The sequence below is a fragment of the Typopeltis vanoorti genome, chromosome 1 (genome assembly GCF_054136105.1).
Source record: "Typopeltis vanoorti isolate ZY-2024b chromosome 1, IOZ_Tvanoo_1.0, whole genome shotgun sequence".
In the NCBI taxonomy this organism is placed as follows: domain Eukaryota; kingdom Metazoa; phylum Arthropoda; class Arachnida; order Uropygi; family Thelyphonidae; genus Typopeltis; species Typopeltis vanoorti.
Genome location: NC_143549.1, coordinates 77,380,511 through 77,404,941, shown reverse-complemented (window position 1 = coordinate 77,404,941; position 24,431 = coordinate 77,380,511). Strand labels below are relative to the sequence as shown.

At 35.9% G+C, this 24,431-nt stretch overlaps 1 protein-coding gene across 3 annotated transcripts in view; it reads right to left on the bottom strand.

Moving 5' to 3' along the window:
- The window catches only part of LOC150110112 (putative E3 ubiquitin-protein ligase makorin-1), a 287,948-nt gene that overhangs the window by 232,972 nt on the left and 30,545 nt on the right, over window positions 1-24,431 (bottom strand). For all 3 annotated transcript variants that reach the window (XM_090391472.1, XM_090391481.1, XM_090391489.1), the window contains exon 2: window positions 14,660-14,788. In XM_090391472.1, coding sequence (XP_090247598.1) covers window positions 14,660-14,788 — 129 coding nt within the window. The remainder of the gene's footprint in view (window positions 1-14,659; window positions 14,789-24,431) is intronic.

The window sequence follows — 24,431 nt, the reverse complement described above, 5'->3', positions numbered from 1 at the left end:
ATGCACAAAATCATTCACAGTTTCCCTCAGCATCTTCTAAGGAAAGAGATACACAGATCTATTCCTTAGAAGATGCTGAGGGAAACTGTGAATGATTTTGTGCATAATTCTTGGGTTACATTACATTAAAGGCATTTCTGTGAGGAAAAGATGTTGAAGAAATTCCAGCTCCTCAACACATTCAAATCCATCAAACAAATCGACAGTCTATTACCTCCTCCAAAAGACAAACTGCCTGACTGCTGCTAGTTGTGTTTATCAAGTTCTATGTTCTTGCAACTTGTCTTATTTTAGTCAAACAGAAAGGTAGTTAAAATGTTTATAAATGTAGCAGTTAAATGGTTAAAAATATTTTATTGAATAAATGTTTGGTTAACAAGAGGAGGTCCTTTCCAAAGCCCTCGAAAAAAGAATAGCATACTCTCTTTTTAGGTGCCAAATAAATGGTTTATCATGAAAATATATATGTTACAGTAAAATATAGATTAAAAGAAATATAATTAAATTAAACTAACCAAGTGAAAAAACTTTCTACAAAGAGAAATGTAATTAGTTGGTATAACAGAAGTTCCGTCAATATATCTTGTTAGATGCTGCAAGTCACGGCGAATTTTAATTTGACTATCTCCAGAAAGATTATTACAGTCTGCTTTCGGGAGTCCAATGTGAGCCCTTTATTTGGAAAGACCTGAGTTTGAATATCATCTACAATGCAAAGAATGTTTACAAGGGCTGTTTGAAAAACTGAAAGGTATTTAGCTGGTTTCATATGGAGGTCACAAAGTTTTCCTTCCTAGAAACTTGAATTTTTCATTGTGAAAAACAGACAAAACAGCCAGAAGAAAGAACATACAATTTACAGATAAAATACACTAGCCACAGAGCTTTAGCTTTAGGCCATAAATCCCAAAAAACAATCAAACAACCTAGACTAATGTGATTAGCCCATTATGAGAGATAATTACATTAGGCACTAACCTGCAACTGGAGATGCTGCCGCAGTGCCAGTTGCAGGTCAGTTGCCTGTTTAGTAACATGGACTCATATAATAGAAACCTAATTAATACAACAGAGCAGTTAATCCTATCTGGAAAGTTGGTGTGCCAGTGAATTAAGGGTATTTTCTGGCCAGTCTGGATGAAAGATCCATGTTTTCAAGAAAATAGGGAAAAAATTCAGGCACCTCCACATAAAACCAGATAAATGCCCCCCCTTTTTTTTTCTCCGCTTGTCTGGGTTAAAATTATTATTATTATTATTATTATTCAGGCCTCCATGGAGTCCAAAGACTCATCGTGGGAAGTCTCCCCCCCCCCCCAAGAAACATAAAGTCTATCATACCACTCCTTAAACTCATTGACTGTTCTCGCGCTCACCACTCCATCAGGCAATCCATTCCACGGTTCAATCACCCTCCATGCAAAGAAACCACTCCTCACCCTCTTTCTTACAGTTTCCTTTCATAACTTCCATGGATGGCCTCTTGTCATCACTCCTTCCCACTGTTCAACCAAGGGAAAGAACTCCCCAGTATCAACCCTGTAACCATCTCTCAACAGTTTAAAAGTCTCAATCATATCTATCACCTCTCCTTCTTCTATCCACCAAACTCTGTAGTCCACATTCCCTTAGCTGATCCTCATAACTATCATTGTACAGTCTGAAACCACCTTTGTTATCCAGCTTTGTACCCTTTCCACAGTTAATTTATCTTCAAATCCTGGGGACCAAAAGTGTGGTCTGATCAGGGTCTTATACAACGGGAATGATAACTGTTTTATCTCTGCAGGTCAGCATCCTTCTCATTATTGCAGCAATTATATTCTTGTTTAATACTTTATGGAAATATAAACCAACAAAGTTGGTGTATCATAACGAATGGTTATATACAGAAGCTGATTACTTTGCATCGATTGCCTTAATATCCCATAGTACAAAGCACACAACCTTATAGATGTGTGTGTGCTTTGCATTACAGAATACTAAGGCAAATCGATGTGAAGTCATCAAACTTCTATATTAAAATAGCCCAGTTGATAAGATACCTCACATGAAAACTTTACTTACACTTGAATCAAGGATTAAACAAGAATATAACTTCTTTGTAAGTTTAATTTAATCTGATTCACCTTCACTCAAGAAGCCCTTATTCAGGTTCTTTACTAATCTCAAAAAAGGATTGGAACCATGGTTTTCCAACCAAAGGACATCATTAATGGCTTAGCCATGGATACTCTGGCATTGCCATATTAGTATTAGGAATTTAAGGAATTGAAGATGTTTTGCCAGCCTAGCTTTTTAAGTGGATAGCATCTCAACTTTTTAACCAGATGAGTATCAGTACGAATTGCACTACAGAATGAATGTGAGTGGTGGATGATTTTTGACACTTGGACATCTGATACGTTATGCATGTCTCTTTTCTCTGCCTATTTTCACTGATTAAGGCCAAAAGAAATCCTAGGGAGTATTTTCAATATGTAGTCAGTAGAAAGAAGAATGATTACCACTGAGAAGGATATTAGTAGAGGTGTTAAATGAGCAATTCATTAAGGCATTCCATCCGAGTGAATGTAACATAATGCAGAACTTGAGAGTATGTGCGGGTGGGTTGGTGGGTGTGAGTAAGCAGGTATACGAGGAATTGAGTAAACTTGATGCCAATAAGGCCATAGGACTTGAGGATATATATCCACATCTTGAGAGAATGTTCTAGGGAATTAACAACAGCTTTAACTTACCTCTTTAACATGAATCTTAGATTGGCTCAAGTTCACAAGGAGGGAAAAGAGGAGAAAATTGTTCTGCTTCATAAAGGGATGATAAGATTAAGGTTTTGAATTATAGGCCAATCTGCTTGTCTGGAGATGTGGTCAAGGTGTTAGAGAGACTAATGTTCTCGTTCTAAAAAACTAGTAAGAACCAGGATTCAGAACTACGTTGATAGCAACAGAATTCTCTTTGATGGACATAATAGGTTTGCTAAAGGAAGATTATGTTTTAGTAATCTGCTTACTTATTATAACATGGTGACATTTGCACTAGACAAAGCATAAGTAGTATATCTAAATTTTGAAAAGGCATTCGATAGACAGCCACATGACAAGCTGGTAATTAAATTGGAACAGATGGGATTGGAAGGTAGATGAGTGCATTGGATTAGATTGGCTACCTAATAGGTATCAGCAGGTTGTGATATAAGGCAAAGATATCCCTGAAGAGGTGAAAGTCACTAGTGATGTGCCCCAGGGATCTGTTTTGGGGTGTTGCTATTGTGCTTAATTTGTATATAAATGACATTGGGAAGGGCTTGAATGGTGATATATAGTTGTTTCCAGATGATGCAAAGTTGGGAAGAACTATGACGAGAAGAATAGATGCTGTAGTCTTTCAAGAGAAGTTGAATAGACTGGTGGGGAAAGTGTATGTGAGGATGCCAGTTCAATGTAGAAAAATGTCATCATCATCATAATCAAATTCCTGATATGTATCCTCAGGGGTGTACAGGATAATTATAATAGTACTCCATGAAACAGTTACACCATTACTAAATTCCAACCAACTATTTTCCTTCAAATTAATCTATTACCTGTCAAGATTGCCATCTCATCAGATCTTATATTTCTGTCTTTTAAGGTACTTTTTACTGTATCAATCCATATACATTGTGGCATTCCCCTGGGTCTTTTCTCTGTCAACTTGGCAAAGAACACATGTTTTGCTAATCTTTCCTCTTCCATTCTATTCAAGATACATTTCACTTCAGACTAGCTCCTTCCTAATAAGCCTTGTTTTTTATATGATACTGCCACTGATGTCATCTGTTCAGTACAATACTCAGAACTCTCGTATCTAAGGTCTCCAGTTTTGATCAAGAGTTATTTCTAACCCTGCTCCCAGATCCATAAGTTAAAAATCGATCTGAACACTATCTTGTATACGGCTAATTTAGTGTTTTGACTAATTTCTTTCTTACTCCATATAAATTTATTCAGATGACTTCCTACCATACCAGCTTTATTAATTCTGTTGTCTATTTCCATACTTCACTAAAAATTGTGCCTAAATTGCTGAAATATATTACTTTCTAAAAGTTCACTATTCAGGATTGATATTTTCAATGTTTCTGCCTATTTTCATTGTCTTTTTAATGCTGATTTTAATAATAAATTTATTATAATAGTTATTCAATTCAATCAATCTTGTAGACTTGTACTGGATTTATTTAGAATTATAACATCATCTGCCTAAAGAAGGAGCTAAGATTAACACCAATTTTGATATCAGATTCAATACCACTTTCCTTCATAATGTGATCCATATAGATTATGAATAATAGTGGAGATAATGTGCACCCTTGTTACCCACCTGATTTTACCTCAAACCATCTTCCTGTGCTTCCTTGAATTCTAACTGCTCACTTACAGCTTAAACAGAGATTATGTATTGCTTGTTAATCTTTCTTTCTTAACCCTCCTCTTTTATGGTGTTGAGGATTTTTACTCTTACAACTGTAATTGTCTTGAGGATAAGGTGGTTGGCCCTATGTCTCTAGATGTGTGCATTCACAGGGCTGGCTTTCCTATTTTGGGAGATGAAAAACCCAAGTTGCTGGGTGAAAAAATCTTCCTACCTCCATATTAGACCAGTTAACTCACCTTTTGTCGAAAAAAACGGATAAAGGTTCCTCATGTCACTGACAGAAATTGAATCCAAGTCTTTCCAACCAAAGGGCTTCGTCTATAACGAATGAGCTACGAAGGTCCATTACTTGTTAAGATGTCCCATTTACACCATATAACTGTAGCTAGCATTTTGAAGAGATTTCCTATTGGCACTTTGTCACATGCCATTTCCAGATCACAAAACTTAAATACAATTCTTTGTTATACTGCCACGATTTCTTAACTATTTGCTTTAAAGTGAAAATCTGATCCTGACCACCTCTATTTTGCCTGAATCCAGTCTGTCCATCACCAAGCTTCCCTTCCACAATTTTTCTTAGCTGTTTCTCAAGTGTACTTATATAAATCTTACCAGGAACACTCAGTTGGGAAATACTGTAATTCTTGCATTCAGTTTTATTTCCCCATTTTATAGATGGGTATTATAAGAGCTCTGCTACAATTACCTGGAATTCGACCCACCGACTAGGCCTTCTGAATTATGAAATGTCAGTAACTGTAAAACTTTCACAGTTCCACATTTGATAATTTCTGGCCAAATTTCATCTTCTCCAGCTGCCTTTCCACATTTTCAAATTTTTGGCTTTTTCTACTTCAAGTACCATCAATTCCAGTTCCTGACTACATTCTTGTTGGGAGTTTTCTATCATCATGCTGACACTGCTTGTTTCATTTATCAGACTTTAAAAGTAATTACTCCAGACATTGAGAATATCTTTATCTTCAGTTTTTGTGATACCTTTATCATTTCTGATTCCTTTTACAGTGCTCTGGACTCCATTTCTAAGCTTTTTCAACAGCCTCCTGAATATTTTGCCACCTTCCTGATATTACTCTTGATATTCTTATCCAAGTCTTCTCATGACGTTTGTTTAGGTAGTTTTACAAGTGCTTTGCTTTCTTACATATTTTTCTGTATTCTCTAAGAGCACAAGCTGACTTACTTGCCAGGAACTTTTGATATGCTTTCTTCTTCTTTTCCTTCACTGCTTCTTTAACTTTCGGAGTTCACCATGGAGTTCGTTTTTCTATCCCAACAGACAATCCCACCACACATGCCTCTCTGGCTGAATTAATCAATGCTTTCTTCAAGATTTGCTATTGAAACTCCAAGAGTTTTGTTTTCAAACTCTTTTATTTATTATTTATTTTTCTCAATGATGTTAGTGTATTTCAGTCTACAGTACACCTCTGAAATCTGCTGAACCTTGATTCATTTTAAAACTTTCCTACATGCTCTTTTTTCAATATGAAATTCACTTTTATCCTGCTCAAAACTAAATAATGATTGATTCCTATTTCAAAACCTCTGGATACGCTTGTGTCCTGAAGTAGTGAAAAAGCATCACTATCAACTATAACATAGTCAATGAGACATTTCTTATTTCTTGCATCTTCATTCCATGTGAATTTGTGCACATATTTATGTTGGGACATGGTTAGTAATAACTAATCCATGTCCTGAACACAAATCCAGGCAAGAACTTTCCATTATTATTAGCTTTGCACTTTTCTCCAAATCTACCCCAAACATTTCTATATGTCTGGTGATCATTTCCTACTCTGCTGTTTATATCAACAAATACGAACCAACTTTTCCTTTTTCACTGAGTGTGCTGCCTTCTCTAATGTCTCAAAAAAATTCCTCTATTTCTTCCTTGCTAGAACATTCTGTGGGACCATAAGTACTAATAAGCCTGATTGTCAGTTCACCATTTTGATATCTGCCCGCATCACTCTACTTGATACTGTCTGCCATTCAAGAAAATTATTCTCATATTTAGTGTTGAATACTATAGCTAATCCCTCTTTTCCCTGATTGTCATTGCCTGAATATAATATCTCGTATTTGTGGCTTAGGAAGATCTCACCTGTTTTTGTCTTCTTTGTTTCAGTCATGGGGTGCTTAAGGGTCAAAGCTGTTTAACTGAGAGGAGACCTCCACATTGCCTTTAAAGGAATGCGGAGAACCTACCAGGTCTTCTGACCTAATGTCCAATCCTCACCTTCTTGTGGTGCATCCTATTGGGTATCTACCTGGATACTGAACGAACGAGGATGGGCTCGCAATTTGGGATTTAGCCGATCAAACTGTAATTCTTATTGGCTTTGTTGGATTCTGAATGAAGAGAAATTAAAATTATTGATACTCCTTTCAGAATCCAACATAATCCATGGTAAAGGCTACACTTGTAGATATTATTTAATGTAAATCTCTTGTTATAAACTATTATTCATATAATTACCTTTGAGTTTTAATTTTTATTATTTAATCTATGATATGTATTAATAATAGAAAGGACTGTGTGTAAAAATAACATTCAGATTATTTTAATTATTCCTATATTGATAATAGAAGAATTTGTGTTCATCATAATTAACATAATTAATTATATATTAATTGAGTTGAAAAATATTCTTTTATTTAGTTTCTGTATATAAAGGTATAATGTTATGTAATGCTTATGCTTATGTACTGCTCTTGTTTGTTGTCATGGAGACGGAGTTAAAAATAGAAGGCGCGAGCATGTAGCGCGTGAGTTATGGACATGAGATGGAATTGATATGAGCTAGATGGTGAGAACAAGTTTTGGCGGGAAAACGGAGTGAAAATATATAAACGGAAATCGAGAGCAGTGGATCAGGAGAGAGTAGCAGTTAGATGGCAGAGTCAGTGAGAACAGTACAATACAAATGAGGAAATAATTTATTTGCAGCACGGAGTATTAAATAAGAGGCTGTAGTACAAAGAATTAAGTGCTGTGATCAGATTACAAAGGATTGAAATGTAAATTGACAACTCAGAATATTGATATGCAATTCTGAAATTATTGTTGTATTCCAGAGCTTTCAAAGATTAGTAGAAAGCTGATTCTATTGTAAAGTAACATATGGGGAATAAGTAGATTTTCTAGTGCAAGTGTGTCTGCCTATGTGATGTGCTGAAATTAAAGATTAAGATAATTTAAAGAAGATTACTTTTGAGATGTGTAGCTCCAGTGTGATAATTAACTAAAGTTTTAAGTGTGCCTCAGTGAATAATTTGTGCAAAGATTTATTCCGGTAAGAATAATTGTACTTTATAGCATTTTAGACTGAAGTTATAAGAGTTATCTCCTTCTATTAAATCCTAACATTAACTGTGGTGTATCCCACCCCAAAGTGATAGCTATCTCTTGACTGAGCTATGTGATTTCGGACTAAGGGATAGATAAAGAATACTATTGTAAAAATATTTGCTGTGAATTTCAGTGGTAAAGAACTTTAGAACTATCTTTGTCTATTAAGGAGAAATTAGATTTTGAAGCTCAGTGTTTAATACCAAAAGTTAAGTGAATGTTATGTGTAGTTGAACTGAGTTATTTTTGCATTATCTTGTATCCAAAGTATGCTTATGTATATATTATATAACCTTGCCTTAAATGTTTTGTTTTATTGATTTCAATTTCTTGTTAGCCTGATTCTTTTCCACTGCACTGTTCATAAAATTATCGGACCTAACGGGAACCTAAAATGTTAATGTAAAATTCGGCCTATATATAAACATTAGACTGCTAAAATTAACTAATATTTGATTATACTATTTTACATAGACTAATCTGAATATAGGGTGGCACAGTATAATAGAAATTTCCCTATATTTGGATTAGTAATCAACATACAATTAATTAAAATTAATAAGAACAACGTTAAAGCAAGATGGCGGATCAAAAGACAGGAAAAACGATCCAACAGCTTAAACCAAATTATAAAATGATGGTACAACATGACAAATTTCATGCAGGCTGGGACATCGCCCAGTTAAACAAGGTCCCCATTGTTTTCGCCAGGGAACCAGGGTGAACAGCGAAGTCAGCTACTGGAACAAATCTTAAAAAACACCCCAACTCAACATCATCAGAGTCAAAGATCGGTACTATCAACATAAGAAGCCTGAATGGCAAAGAAATGGAGGTAGCTGAGGAATTAGATAAGTACCAGATCGACATAATAGGGGTGACTGAAACAAAAAAGACAAAAGCTGGTGAGCTCTTTCTGAGGAATAAATACAAAATGTTATATTCAGGCAATGACAATCAAGGAAAAGGAGTAGTCATTGTATTCAACACTAAATACGAGGCTAATCTTCTTGAATGGCAGGCAGTCTCAAGTAGAGTGATGTGGGCAAATTTCAGAATGGGGAACTGGACAATGGGACTTATTTGTGCGTATGATCCCACAGAAGGTTCTACTAAGGTAGAAGTGAAGGAATTTTTTCAGGCTTTAGAGAAAGCAACTGACACAATGAAAAAGGAAAAGTTGGGGATCTAAATAGCAGAGTGGGAAATGACTGTCAGACATAACAAAAATATATTGGGAAAATTTGAAGAAAAGAGCAAAGCTAATAATAATGGTAAATACCTGTTGGATTTCTGCTCAGGACATGGACTGGTTATTACTAACACCATGTTCCAACATAAAAATGTGCACAAATTCACATGGAGAGAAGAGGCAAGAAATAAGAAAAGTCTCATTGACTATGTTATTGTTGATAGTGATGTTTTCTCCCTGGTGCAGGACACCAGAGTGTACTGAGGATTTGAAATTGGAAGTGATCACTATTTAGTCATGAGCAAGATAAAATTGAATTTCATATTGAAAACAATAACATGTAAGAAAGTTTTAAAGCAAATAAAAGTTGTGCAGCTCTCAGAAGTGAACTGTAGACTAAAATACACAAAGATTATTGAAGAAAAAATGAAAGACTTCAAGAACAGGAACCAAACCTTGGAGATTCAGTGGCAAGCCTTGAAGAAACCCTGATTGATTCAGCCAGAGAGGCTCGTGAGGTTGTCTGCAAGGATAGAAAAATCAGGACTCCATGTTGAAAGTTTATTCTTCCTTGGTTATAATAAAAGTATAATAAAATTAATTTTTTTTTAGAGTATAATAGAGTATAAAGTATAATAAAATTAATTAATTTTATTATACTCTAACCAAGTGAAAAATAAACTTTCAACATCTTTCTCTAAATCCAGAATAATAAAGTAATTTATTAAAAAAAGGGTGGCATACCATTTGCCAACTCCTATAGGTAGAGATGACCTGCTAATACTTCTGCCTGGTATCTCTACTTGGGCCTGGCTCCCACTGAAGAGACCTCAATAAAGGTCGAAACTAGTCTGGGTAGGCTCTTCCCCTAATGCATAACATTAGACATATCTGCAAGGAGATGTGTTTTGCATTATAGGAGATACTGAGATAGGAGTGTTGGTAGCTTGCTCCACCTTTGCAACGAGTTGCCCTGGTGTTGTACCACCTTAACCCAGTCCTGAAGATACTTTCAGGCGCAAACTTTGTTTGCTCACACTTGGATAAAGGATTAAACTAATTTTATTATACAGGACTCCATGGTGGACACAGGAAGTTAAAGAGGCAGTGAAGGAAAAGAAGAACGCACATCAAAAGTTCCTGGCAAATAAGTCAGCTTGTGCTCTTGGAGAATACAGAGACAAATGTAAGAAAGCTAAACACTATGTAAAATTAACTAAACAAAAGTCATGGCAGGACTTTGGCAAGAACATGGAAAATAAATATCCAGAAGGTGGCAAAATATTTTTGAGGTTATTGAAGAAGCTTAGAAATGGAGGAAAGAGTACTGTAAAAAGAGTCAGAGATGATAATGGTAACATGAAAACAGGAGAAAAAGATATTCTTGAAGTATGGAGTAATTTCTTCGAGAAATTGCAAAATAAAACAAAAAACTCAACAGTCAGGAATACATATGCATACTTGTAGTAGAAAAAAAGCCATCAAAGGCTTAAAATGTGGAAAGGCAGTAGGAGTAGATGATATTCGACCAATGCTGAAGTATGGTGGTATAAAAGTCTTGCAGTGGCTGCACTGCATAGTTCAGAAAGCCTGGACAGAGGGACGAATTCCCGATGATTGGAGTAGAGCTCTAATAGTACCCATATATAAAAAGGGAAATAAAACTGAATGTGAGAATTACAGAGGTATTTCTCTACTGAGTGTTCCTGGTAAGATCTATGCAAGTATACTTGAGAAACGGTTGAGAAGAATTGTAGAAGAAAAGCTGGTGAAGAACAAGCTGGATTCCGGCCAAATAGAGGCTGTCAGGAGCAGATCCTCATTTTACGACAAATAGTGGAGAAATCATGGGAATATAACAAAGATTTCTATTTGAGTTTTGTAGATGTGAAAAAGGCATATGTTTGAAGGCATCTGGTGTGAGATGGAATCTAAAAGATCAATTTCATAGTGGGGTGTTGTTACAGACCTGGTGGACTGGTTGCTAATGATGAAGAAATGCATTAATGAACAGACAAGATGAGTCAGAAAAGAGTAATCATAATGGGAGATTTGAATTATCCAAATATTGATTGGGTAGCAGTAGAATCTCATGAGAAGAATGAAATTTGAGCTGTTGCGGGACAACTTCCTCAAGCATCATATGACAGAAGAAACTCAACGTCAATGAGTGTTTGGTTTGATTATAGTATCAGAGAGCGTTTCAGTTTTAACTATTCTGCCACCAGTTGGTGACAGTGATCATGAAGTACTCACTTGGGAAATTACTAACTTTATGAATGTTCCACTCAGAAAATTTGCTGAACTACAAAGCAGGAAATTATGACCAACTGAACAGGATACTGAGTTCAGTGGAATGGGATCGGCTGCTGGATGGGAAGAATAATGAACAGAATTTAAATGCTTCCCAAGAAAATCATGGGAAGCCTTTAAACAATACTAAAATGATGCGATATCAGAATGTTTCCCAAGAGTTTGAAGAATAAATAGAGTAGGAGTAAAATGGATGTGTAATCTTATTAAGCAAGAAATTTATAACAAAAGGATGATGTTGAAGGAATACCGTGTGCATAAGGGTGATGTCTGTTATGAAAAGAAACTGGCTCTGCATGCTAAAGACAACCCACAAGAATTCAATTGATATACTGCAAGTAAAAGAGAGAATGAATATGAAAGAGTAACTCTTTTAAATGCAGATGGTGTGAGGGTTACAGAAGAGGTGTTCAAATAATCAGCTGAACTGGCTATTCCTTTGACCAGACTGTTTAATATGAGTCTCAAAACAGGGAAGATTCTGCAGGAATGGAAAGAATGTATGGTAATTTCATTGCAGAAGGGTTGTGCAAAGACCGATGTTTCCAACTATCAACCAATTATTATCTCAAGAGTGGTGGTGAAGATTTTGATAAAACTGTTTATGGCTTGCATCCAGAAATGGGTTGACAGTGATTCTCTATTTTGCAATGAGCAACATGGGTTTACTAAGGGAAGGTCATGTTTTAGCCACTGGTTCACATCCCATAATAATGTTACCATTGAACTATACAAGGGGAACGGATACACCATGATAATTTTGGATTTTTGCTAAAGCTTTTGATAGAATACAGCAGGGTTTCCCCAAAGTGTGTTCCACAGAACACTTACCTGGAATTTTTCTTTTTAGTTTTCTGAGCATTTTTTGAATAAATATTTTATGGTGGAAATATTCTGAGGAGAATAATATTTGTGAATATGCCGAAAAGCTCAGACCCAGAACGCCTAATAACATCTGTGTATCATTAATTTTCACACATTGAAACCTTTCAGCATTTGGGAAAGGGAATAACGCTGTTTATGACCAGTCATAAAAATTGCCTGCAAGCAGATTACAACAATGGGCTGCGTATCCTCTATTCTCAAAACTGAAGGAAATGACATCTGTGTAGCAAATGTTAGAGACCAAGCGGCATATTTTTAAACATGGAAATATTTGTGAATTATCGTTAATTTTCACACATCGAAATCTTTCAAAAATCGGGAAAGAGAATACTGCTGTTTATGACCGATCATAAAAATTGCCTGCAAGCCGATTACAACAATGGGTGGCATATCATCTGTTCTCAAAACTGAAAGAAATATCTGTGTTGCAAATGTTAGTGACCAATCAGCAAGAGAGTATAAAGAAAATTTTTCCACTAAAATTGAAGATCAAGGTAGTCTACATTTGGTTCTCAAATCTAGTAATACTGAATACTTTATATGCAAGTTTGTATTGTAGGGTGAAAGTTTCGAAACCATAGTGCCGTGATTTTTGAAAAGTAATAGGCCTGCAGATTTAAATTTTAATATGAATGAGAGACAAGGGATTTTGCTTAATTTTGGTGTTTGTGATGCAACAGATATTGATTCATCCACCACCAGCCTACAAAGCGCTCTCCAGGATGTACAAAGGAGGAGAAAACTACCAGCACGCAGGAGAAAAAGTCTGCATTCACTTGTAGGTACTTATAATATTATAAATTTTTGGTGATCAGAATGGGATATGTCAATGAAAATCAACACAAATTAATTTAATGATGTTTATGTTTAATTGATGTTTAATTAATTATTAATTAATAATAAAAATCAGTTTAAATTAACAATTAATTATTAATTAATACATTACAAAATAACCAAGGTGTTCCATGAAAATTTCAGGATTTGTGAAGTGTTCCGTCATATGAAAAGTTTGGGAAACACTAGAATACAGCATGGCAGACTGTTGCATTAATTCGAGAATATAGGTTTGAGTTGTAGAATATTAGCATGGATAAGAGGATGGCTGACTAATAGATATCAAAAAGTGATATCTATAATGGGGGGGGGGGTCTGCAAGATTTAAAGTAACTAGTGGTGTATCACGAGGATCAGTGCGTGGTCCACTGTTATTCAATCTGTACATTAATGATATTGGGAAGGATTTGACAAGTGACATGCAGCTATTTGATGATGATGCAAAGATAGGAAGGGTAATCAGGAATGTTGCTGATACGTGGTACTTGCAGAAAATGAATTCAATAGGATGGAATTGGGGGGCATGGGAAAATGGATGTCAGTTTAATGTCAGTAAATGTAAAGTCATTCACTTCGGCATGATTAGATATCCAATATAGTATTATATCAGTGGGATTATGCTAGAGGAAACTGATGAGGCTAGGGATCTTGGAGTGTTAGTAGATAGGAAGTTGAAGTTCATGGGCCATGTAGCAAAGATTGAAAATACAACTCGAAAGTTAATTGCAATGCTGAAATGAACATTCACATGTAAAGATAAGGATGTCATTTTGCCTCCTTACAACCTTGATAAGACCTCACTTGGACTATTGTGAGCAAGTCTGGTCTCCTGGTTTCTATTGTGATTCTGATATATTGGAGAGAGTGCAAAGGAGAGTGTTAAAAATGATATCAGATTGTGGAATACTGATTATGAAGACAGATTGAGAATTTGAAGAATGCAGGACATTAGCAAATGAGAAAAAGAGGGGGGGGTTGATATGATTCAGACTTAAACTTCTAAAAGGGTCATACAGGATATCAATTGATGGAATTTTTCAATTTATGGAGGATGTGGAAAGGAAGCCGAGACTGAATGCTGCTAAGAAAGGGGTGAGGGCTAAATTTTTCTCTCATAGGGTGGTGTGTGATTGCAATGGATTGCCATTGCATGTTGCGAGTCCAATCAGTGTGAATGAATTCAAGAATAAGTATGATAGCTGGTGCGTGTAGTATGTGGCCACCTTTGATGAGTCCCTGACTCCCTGGAGGTCTCTCTTAATAATAATATGTGACAGTTTGTTGGTCTTGGGTTAAAGTTTTCAAGTTGGTTCTCATCTGAGCATTTTGGTTTTCTTCTTAAAAACATGAAGTCAATTCCTAGCATTACATTTACAGCAAAAATAAGGTGGCATTTACACAACTACGCTCTCAGATGGATTAATGTTTCCTGATAGAATGCTAGAATGATAACATCATTTTAACAATAATGAAAGTGATCAATGCTATTGAAATACTCCCCTTCCAAGACAAAACCTTCTTATTTCCAAAGAATGAAAACAATGATTACAGCATTTTGGCAAAAAAAATGAAATAAATGAAGACATTTAAAAAAAATATTTACAATCAAGTTTTCTGTAATACAAACTAACCTGCACCTTTCACCATATGAACAACGACCCTGAAGGTAGTACCAGCAAACTGTTTCAGGCATTGCATTAGCTCTGTCATGAGAGAACTTGCAACGTGTGCCTTCCCGACATGTCCCACTAGCATAATACCTGAAAGAAAAAGTATTTACTAAAATTATAAATAGAAGTACAAAAATGACACCCCCTCCCCACAAATCTCACCAAATTCCTGATATGTATCCTCAGGAAAATGTAGAGAATATTATAATAGTACTACTTGAAAACCTTAAATCATTACTAACTTTCTATTGACCATGTTCCTCTAAATTCATCAGTTATCTGTCAGGACACAATATTATCAAATATTATATTACAGTTTTCTTCTTTCTCTGGGGTTTTATCTGCAATCCTAAAAAACTTGTTTTGCTAACATTTTGCATGCACAGAAAAGTTTGTTCTCGTTGGAGATCTTGATGGCAGAGGAGGAAATAAATACTAGGGATAAAGAAATGCTTTGGGTAAATTTGGAGAAAAGACCAACACTAATAACAATGGTAAGTAACAAAGATGCACACAAATTTATATGGAGAGAAGACACATGCAATAAGTCTCACTGACAATGCTATTGTTGGTAGTGATATCTTCATGCTGGTCAATGACAAAAGAATATACAGGAGATTTGAATCAGGATGTGATTGGGGAGATTCACTGAGTTTGAACAGAGTAAATTTGAATATAATTTTTTAAAAATGATAAATGGCAAAAAATTGTAATTAAAAAAAAAAAATTGAGCTGTTTTTAAAGGAGAATGCAGGCTTAATTTACAAATATTATTCAAGAAAAAAATGAAGGAGATTGAACACAGGAATCAAACCTTGGAGATTCACTGGCCATCTCTAAAGAAAACATTGATTGAATCAGCCAGGGAAGCGTGTGGTTAGTAAGGATAGAAAAATCATATGATATTTCTGATTTACTCACTAGAAACTTTCACCACGCTTTATTTTGGGAGAATGCAGAAAAATGTAAGGACAAAGCAATGTAAAAGGAGCTAAACAAAACTGATAGGAGGATTTTGGTACAAATACAGCAGATAAATATCAGGAAGGTGGCAAAATGTCCCCAAGGATATTGAAAAAGAAAAGCTTCTAAATGGAAGAAAGATTTCTGCAATCAGATGTGATAAAGGCAACATAAAAAGAAAAAAATATAAATTACTTCGAAAGATTAATGAATGAAACAAGAAGTGAAAGAATAATGGTAGATAATATTTGAGAGGAATGGCAATCAGGAGTATATAGCAAATACGAGGTAGAAAAAGTCATCAGAAACCTGAAATGCAGAAAGGTAGATGAGTAGATGATATTTAACCAGAAATGTTCATATGAAGTTCCATCATTCAGATAGCTTGTTGTGGCAGGGTCAGATTTCAGATGAATGGAGTAGAGCACTCAATAGCACCTATCCATAACAAAAGAACAGAATATACATTAAAATAAATTTTAATACACTTCCAATATTTTGTCAATGTCATGTTGCCATTATCACAGGAATTAAAATACAAGACACGTGCATGCAAGCACAACACGCAGTAAATGAGGAACGAAACAGGAAGCCATTCTTTCTCCTAAAAGTCCCGATGGTGCCCCTTAGCGGGCAATGTTGGTATTCTTGGCTGATTGGGCTGAAGATCTTCTGATGTAGGTTTCCCAAATTTGGGGCAGTCTCATGCACCCAAATTTGTTTAGGTTTAGATTGTTTCTTAGGGCTGAGGCTAATTTCCATGAATAGTCTTTCGTATTTGTACTACGGTGTATTATCATGGCTTTCTTCCACCGTATTCTATGGCGGGTATCCAGCGCATGGTCTGCAAGACCAGAGTGGCTGTATTGGTGAAACCGAACGTAGTCCTTGTGTTCTGAAATTCTGATATTAGCTGTCCTGCCTGTTTGGCCAAAGTAGGACAGCTTACAACTGCAAGGGACTTGGTATACACCAGGTAGGTCTAGGGCAGGGGGGGGGGAGGTTGGTTTTTAGTGGAGCGGATAAGGGATGCCAATTTTTTATAAGGTCTGCAACAAAATACAAGAAGTCATGTTTTTTTAGGATTTTTGTAATTTTTTCCAAGGTGCATTGGATATAGGGAATGGTGATGGATTTAGAGTAATCCTTGTTGTGAAGGGGGATTGTGGTTTATTGGTTTCAATATTTTTTTGAATTTTTTTTTTTTTTTTTTGGGGGGGGGGGGTAACCATTTGCTAAGAAAGTGTTGAGAATGTGGTTTAGTTCTGTAGTTAGGGCATTGTCATTTGAACAGATAAGTTTAGCCCTGTCGTAGAGTGTCATAATGACTTCATATTGTTGTGAGGGGGGGGGGAATTGTTGGTGAAAGTATTTGGAAGTGTATTAAAATTTATTTTAATGTATATTCTATTGTACGTTGTAATTTCCTTAAGCTATTTAGTAAGAATGTATAACCAACGTCTAAGCCTTTTCATGAGAATCATAACAAAAGAAATAAAACAGAATGTGTGAATTACTGAGAAATTTACTGAGTATTCCAGGTAAGATTTATGCAAGCATACTTGAGAAGATGCCGAGAAAAATTGTGGAAGGGAAGCATGGAGTAGACAAACTAGGTTCACGTCAAACAGAGGTTGTCAGGATCAGATTTTCACTTTAAGACAAACAGTTGAGAAATCACGAGAATGTAGGACAAGGATCCATATTTCAGATTTGTAGATCTGGAAAATGCATATGAAAAGATGCCAAGAGAAAAGCTGTTCGAAACACTACAAATGGGAGAGGGGGAGGGGGGGTAGAACAAGAAGCCATCGATGAAAACTGTATGAAGATGGTGTGATCAGAGAAGTGAAGAGAAGGTTCTTTGTATGGAGAGTGGTTGGTGAGTGGAATGCATTGCCTGAGTGTGTTGTGAATGTAGACACAGTGAATTAATTTAAACCACAGTTGGATGAGCTTTGTGTGCAATAAAGTGTACTTTCCACAATGAGTCTGATTCCATGGAGATCAAATGTTAATAATATGGCATAAATGATATATTATATTAGGAAATACAGTCAATATTTGAGTTGTAAGTTAGAACTGAAATTACAGTTGGAATTGCAAGAGCTACAGAAAGATGATTTCAAAATTGGAGATATCCAACTCAGTCATTACCGTAGATGTTGTCATTCCCCCAAACAAATCAAATAGCAGGCTGCAGGATTCCATAACTAAATTGAATAACAATTGTAATAAATTTGATATGAAAATTAGCAATAAAAAGATAAACAGACAGGAACACTGAAAAAAAAAACATCAACTTCATCCTGAATGGAGAACATACAGAACAAGTACAAGATTTCAGCTATTTAGGCACACTTTTATTGAAGACATCAAATTATATATGGAAGAAACAGAGAACAGAATTAACAAAGCTTGTATATATAGCAGGGAGTCTACTGAATAAATTTATATGGAATATGAGAGAAATTAGTCAAAACACTGAATGAGCTGTATACAAGACAGTGTTCAAATCAGTTTTAACTTTGGATCTGAGAACTGGATAGAAAAAAAAACTGATTGAAGACTGGGGACTACAAATATGAGAGTGCTAACAAAAATTAAGAGTGAATTGATGGCATCAAGGGCAGAACCATATTAAAAATAAATATTCAGGAAATTGACATTGTTAGCATTCAGGAATGTGTGAGCTCTGCTCACACATAATCTAAGGTAGTATGGTCACCTAAACAGAATGGGAGGGGAAAGGTTGGAAAAACAATTCCCCCCCCTTCCCCAGGATAGCAGGAAAAAAGACTGAGAGAAAGACCAAGACAAATGCTCTTCATAACTGACTTCAGAGTCCTGATATCACTTTGGACCCTCTATAGTGCTTCCACATCACAATGAAAACCAGGTGATGAAATCTGAGCATAATAATCCATATGTGGTCTGACAAATGCCTTATATAAAAGATGCACCACTACTTCAGCTCTACATGACAATTACTCAGTCCAATGTCCACCTTCATTCCAAGAACCCTGAATCTTATCCACTTCCTGAAGTACAGCTCCACCAATATAGAAATAGCCTTATATCGCTGTATCCTAAAGTGTAACACGTATTTATTAACATTAAAACTGAAACCCCACCCATATGTCCCAGCTAAAAGCCTATTTCAAATCTTCCTGTAAAATCACTACATCAGCACTACTCCTGATAATTCTAACTTTGCATCATTGGCAAACATTTGAAGATCCCCAGTCAATCCATGTGAAATATCATTAACAAATAAGTTAAACAGTAGGGACCCAAGCAGAGAACCCTGAGACATGCCACTGGTCACTTTCCTTTTCTGAGACATAGCTCCATCATGCACAACTTGCTGGTATCATTCAGAGAGCCAGTCTCCAATCCAATTAATATCATTACAGTATCTATTCCAATCCTCTGCAGCTTGTATGCCAACTTATGTAGTAATCTATCGAAATATTTCTCAAAGTCCAAGAATACTGTATATGATTCTCCCTTAACCAACACATTTGTCACCTTATCATAAAACATGAGCAGATTGCTAAAACAAGACCTGTCCTTCACAAACTCATGCTGACTTAGAGAATCTTATGTTCATTAACCCAATCCTGTATTCTATTTCTAACCAATTTTCCCAACATTTTGATCACAACTGCAGATATACAGACCAGTCCATAACTGGAAACTTCCGTTTACGAACCATGTTTATGGAGAGAGAGATTATTTTTCTTTCTTTCCACATCTTAGGAACTTTAACCATTGCAAGACTCTTGTTAAATAATCAGGACAAGGTCATAGCTAACTCTTTTGCACAATCTTTAAAAATACATGGTGATACGTCATCCATTTCTACAGCCTTATTAACATCTAACCTGAGCAACGCATGTCATACACCTCCGATTCTTTCACCTTTAATTCTTCTAATTCTTGCTTCCCTTCTACATGTTACACAGAATCATTAACACCACTATGATATACACTGCTGAAGTGTTGATTATATAATTCCACTATATCGTTTACTATGGTTATTCTGCTACTATAACTATTCACCAGCATTAACCTACCATAATTATTTTTACTCTTGCTTGCCACATAACAAAAAAATTTCCTTGGATTAGCTTTGACCTGATTGGCCAATCTCCTCTGATATTCTACTTTTTCTTTTCTAGCCATGCTTGACACTTTTCCAGTCTGTACTTTATATTCATAATGCATCTGTTCACTGCAAACTGTCTTGTACTTCCTCAATAACAACTTCTTTTGTAACACTGCTTGTAGTCAAGTAGCATCAATACACAAAAGTGTATTGATGCTACTTGACTACAGAGCTTCTCATAATCACCCACTTCATAGTTCCACATGTCAACCTGCTTGGTGACAACGTTTTCCTGTTTGACTACCTTCCAAACCAATACCTCATGATCACTTTTGCCAACAGGTGGTAGTGATGATACCTCAATTCACAACCATATTCTGTGAGGATATCACCAAATTTAACACCAATAAACCTCGTGTTGCTTCCATCACATGCTGCTTTAGATAGTTATCCTGCAGAAACTCAAAAACTTCACTCTCTTTGTTACTATACACTATCTCTTCTTTCCAATCCACATTATTATAATTAAAATCTCCTATTAGGATCATCTTCCTTTTACTTGCCCAAATAATTTGTCTAAACATTTCACAATCAATACTCTCCACATTCCCTGGCCTATAACAGAATCCTATTAGATATACTATTCTATTGATCTCAACTTCACACCAAATAGCTTCAAAATCTTCACACACACTACTATTTTCCACTTTGACTCTTGAAGGACACAATTTCTCTGCTACCATTAACAATACTCCCTCCCCCCATCCTCTCTTGATCTTCCTATCCTTTTGGAAAATTCTATATCTTACCTTTCAAGTCCTGACAGCATATTATCCTCAGTCAACCAAGGACACTCTTTCCCCAAGCATATGGTTGCGAAGAGCACAGCCACTAGGCTAACCATGCAGACCTCTTCTTTAAATGTTCAATTTCCTCCTCCATACATTTAACTTGACTCTTTGTTTTCATTAACTCTTGCTTAAGCTCTTCCATGTCACTTCTATTATTACCATCGCAGCACTCTCATCCATTTCCTGATTATTCCTGGTAACACCATTCTTGTTTCTGGAATGTTGTAGCTTTTCATTGCACTTCTCACATGTTATAATACATTCCTTTTTTATCATTCCATAAATCTTTAACATTTTTGGACACATACATTAAACAACTGTTACATCTTGTACAATGCAAAGTCCAGGTAAAAACTTGATCTTCAAGTTGAGACCTTCCACATTGCTGTCGCCATTTTTGTAACGTTAACAAGCATTTCCACGCCGGCCTGGTTGGCTGAGCAGTTAGTATATCTGCTTTCCAGCCAAAAGGCTGCGGGTTCGAATCCTACCATGGGCATGGATGCTTGTGATTGTTCTGTAAAAAATACTAGTGGTGGTGGGAAGTAGATGCCGTTGATGATGTTGATGGAATGAGTGATAGAGATGGAGAGTTGTTGAGTAGGTGCCTTCCCTCGATGAGTCCTTGGACTCCTTGGAGGTGTCATGTAATCATCATAATAAAAACTGAAGTGAACACTTTTAGAACTACAGTATCATAGTACAATGATTATATCCAGTCTGGCTATCACACAAAAGCACTATTATACAAATCTACACAATATAATTTAGGGTGGGAAAAAAAAACTTTTCGTAACACCACTCAAATGCACTGCAACTTCTCATCGCAACACCTTCATTCCTCTTTTTCATTACAAACCTTGCAGTGCTCCTATTAATGTACAAGCCTCAAGATCAACCAATAACTAATACTCTAACCTCCTCCTTCACGAAGTAAGAACAACCTTGTAAGCTTTAATGCTGCAAAAATCAATGCTCTTAATTTCTTGAAAGAAAGGCTTCGCATTATTTCTCTATAACTTTTGACAACCAGATCTCTTCATATATGATCAGACATCCCTTCTTAGGCTGATCTACACCTCAAAACTTTCCTTGCACAAACATCTCTGCCTTAGCTTCTGCAAAAGCTGAACTTTTCCACTCAAGGCATTAATCACTTGTATAACTGCTACCACTATAAATCCACCCAACCATTGAATATTGGTGACACAATCTGGGTGGTGCAACTAAACTGTTTCTAAAATTGTCTGATACTATTCAGAAGAGGGTATCCAGCTAAATGACGAATCTTCTTGTAAGTTTCTGCCTGTTCAACAACTATTTCCATGGACAATACTCTACAGAACTGGTCACTATCCTTCCTCCAATTTCTTTCAAAACAATAAGAAAAAGAGCAGTTGCTGGACAATGCATATTTACAGCCAGTCCCAAACTCACCAATCTAACTTCCCTTTCTCCTCCTTCATTCCATCTACTTTTGTTCTTTGGAATGGCAATTCTTTCTTTCTTTTTTTCTCAAACATAGCACTGATGTGCTAAAGGCTGTGCAACCTTTCTTGTGTTGGTCAAATATAAAAAGATGGCATTAGTGATAGAATCATATTAAAATGAAGATATCGGGAATAAACTTGACACTTTAGCAAAAGCTGAAGTGTCAAGATTCTTCTTGGACTCTGAAAAGACATTTGATAGATTACCAAATGACAGTTGATGTATAAGCTTCAGAAGATAGGATTAGATAAGAGATTGATTAGATGGATTAAAGATCGACTTTCTGAAAGATACCAGCAAGTTGTGTATGGTGAAGCAGTGTCTCAGAAAAGGAAGGTGACTAATGGTGTGCCTCAGGATTCTGTTCTTGGGCCCCTATTGTTTAACTTATTTGATAATGACATTTTGTGGATTAACTAGGGATCTTCAAATGTTTGCTGATGATGCAAAGTTATGTGAAATTATCGGGAGTATAGCTGATGTTAATTCTCTACAGGAAGATTTGAAAACTTTTAAGTCTGGAAAGATGAGTAGGGTTATAGTTTTAATATTAATAATGTGAGGTGTTATACATTTTAGGGTAAAGAGATATAAGGCTACTTACTGGATTGGTGGAGTTGTACTTCAGGATCTTGGGGCAATGGTAGACAGTGGATTAAAGTTCCAAGGGCATGTTGCAAGTGTTGCGCATCCTTCGCAACACTTGCTACATTTTGCTATGATAAAAAGTACACCGATATGTAGGGATAAAAATTTTTTTATTGATTTTTATGGCACAAAGACATCAAAGGTCATACTGTGCCAGGACACAGGTCACAGCACTACATATGTTAATTGGTTAGTAGGACAATCACCAACATCCATGCCCTTGGAGGGATTTGAACCTGCAGCCTCTTGGCTGAGAGTAAATACGCTAACCAAGCATGCTGGCAATAAGGTGGTGGTGCCTTTATATAAAATATTGGTAAGGCCACAAATGGATTATTGTGCTCAGATTTGGTCAACTAGTTTTCACTGTTGTGGAAACACTACAGAGGGTACAAAAACAAATGACCAAAGTAATATCGGAACTCTGGAGTTTAATTATGAAGGGCAGGTGAGTGAATGTGGATAGGAGGAAAAGATAGATATGATAGAAATATTCAAGTTAGTTAAGGGATTTACTAGATCAGTGGTTCGCAACCTTTTCCCACTTGTGTATCCCTTTTAAACCCATTTCTATAAATTGTACCCCTTGTTTTTAAAATAGCTGTTTTCAAATACTGACACTTTTGTTCAGTGCCTATCTTAATGTAAAATAGTGGAAATGAGGTAATGAGTTGGGAAAGGAAAATTACTACACTAAAAGTACAAACCACAGATTTAATTTTACAATATTCGTAACACAGAAATAAGTATAGCTTCATGTTAAATATTGATAATGATGGTCAAATATTTAACAAACTTGATTTATTATTATTTATTTGTGTTATCTGAAAAGTCTGTAATAATTGATACACAGATCACTAGCCAAATGAAACATTGTTGGCGAGATTGCTAATGTGAGCTAGTTTTGAAGTGTCTCCATTAACAGTGATTCAAACTTAACACTTATTGTTCCATAACTAACATTTTGCATTTTGTTTACTTTACTTGTTTTTCAGCCATTACTTATTATTTTTTGCAATGGCAAAATGGCCCAGCGCGTATCCCTAGTTGGGAACCGATTTACTAGATTAACACAGAAGGAATTATAAAAGGAGTGGATGTTAAGATTGGAAGAAAGAGGCTATCCCTGGAAGTTGTATAAAAATGTGGTGAAGATGGGTGTGAGGAGTAGATTTTTTATGTGGAGAGTTGTTGGTGAGTGGAATGCATTACTGGAGTACATTGTGAATGAAGGGAGTGTAAATAACTTTAAAGTTTATGACATATTGTTGGGGTTGAGTGGGTCTTCCATGCTGAGTCTACTGACTCCACGGAGGTTACTGAAATAATAATAATCTCAAGTGGTATGGTAGTCAATTAAACAGAATGGGAGAAGAAAGGTTTTAGGATGACAGAAAAAACAGCCAGAGTAAAACCAAGATATAGAGACAGACTGATGAAGTTAGAAGTGCTTTTTTAGTTAGTTATTCACATGTGGCATCATTTTGATGCCATATGGTCACTCCTGTTCCTCATTTGGTTTTGGGAGTGAAGCCTTCTGCTAGAATTTTATCGACTCGTCTAATACTAATTGTAAATGATGAGTTATGTAATGCCAAATCGCAATGTTGGGAAATTTTTGTAGAAGTTTGATTTGTATACTGGCATTACACTAGCTCCATTAGAACAA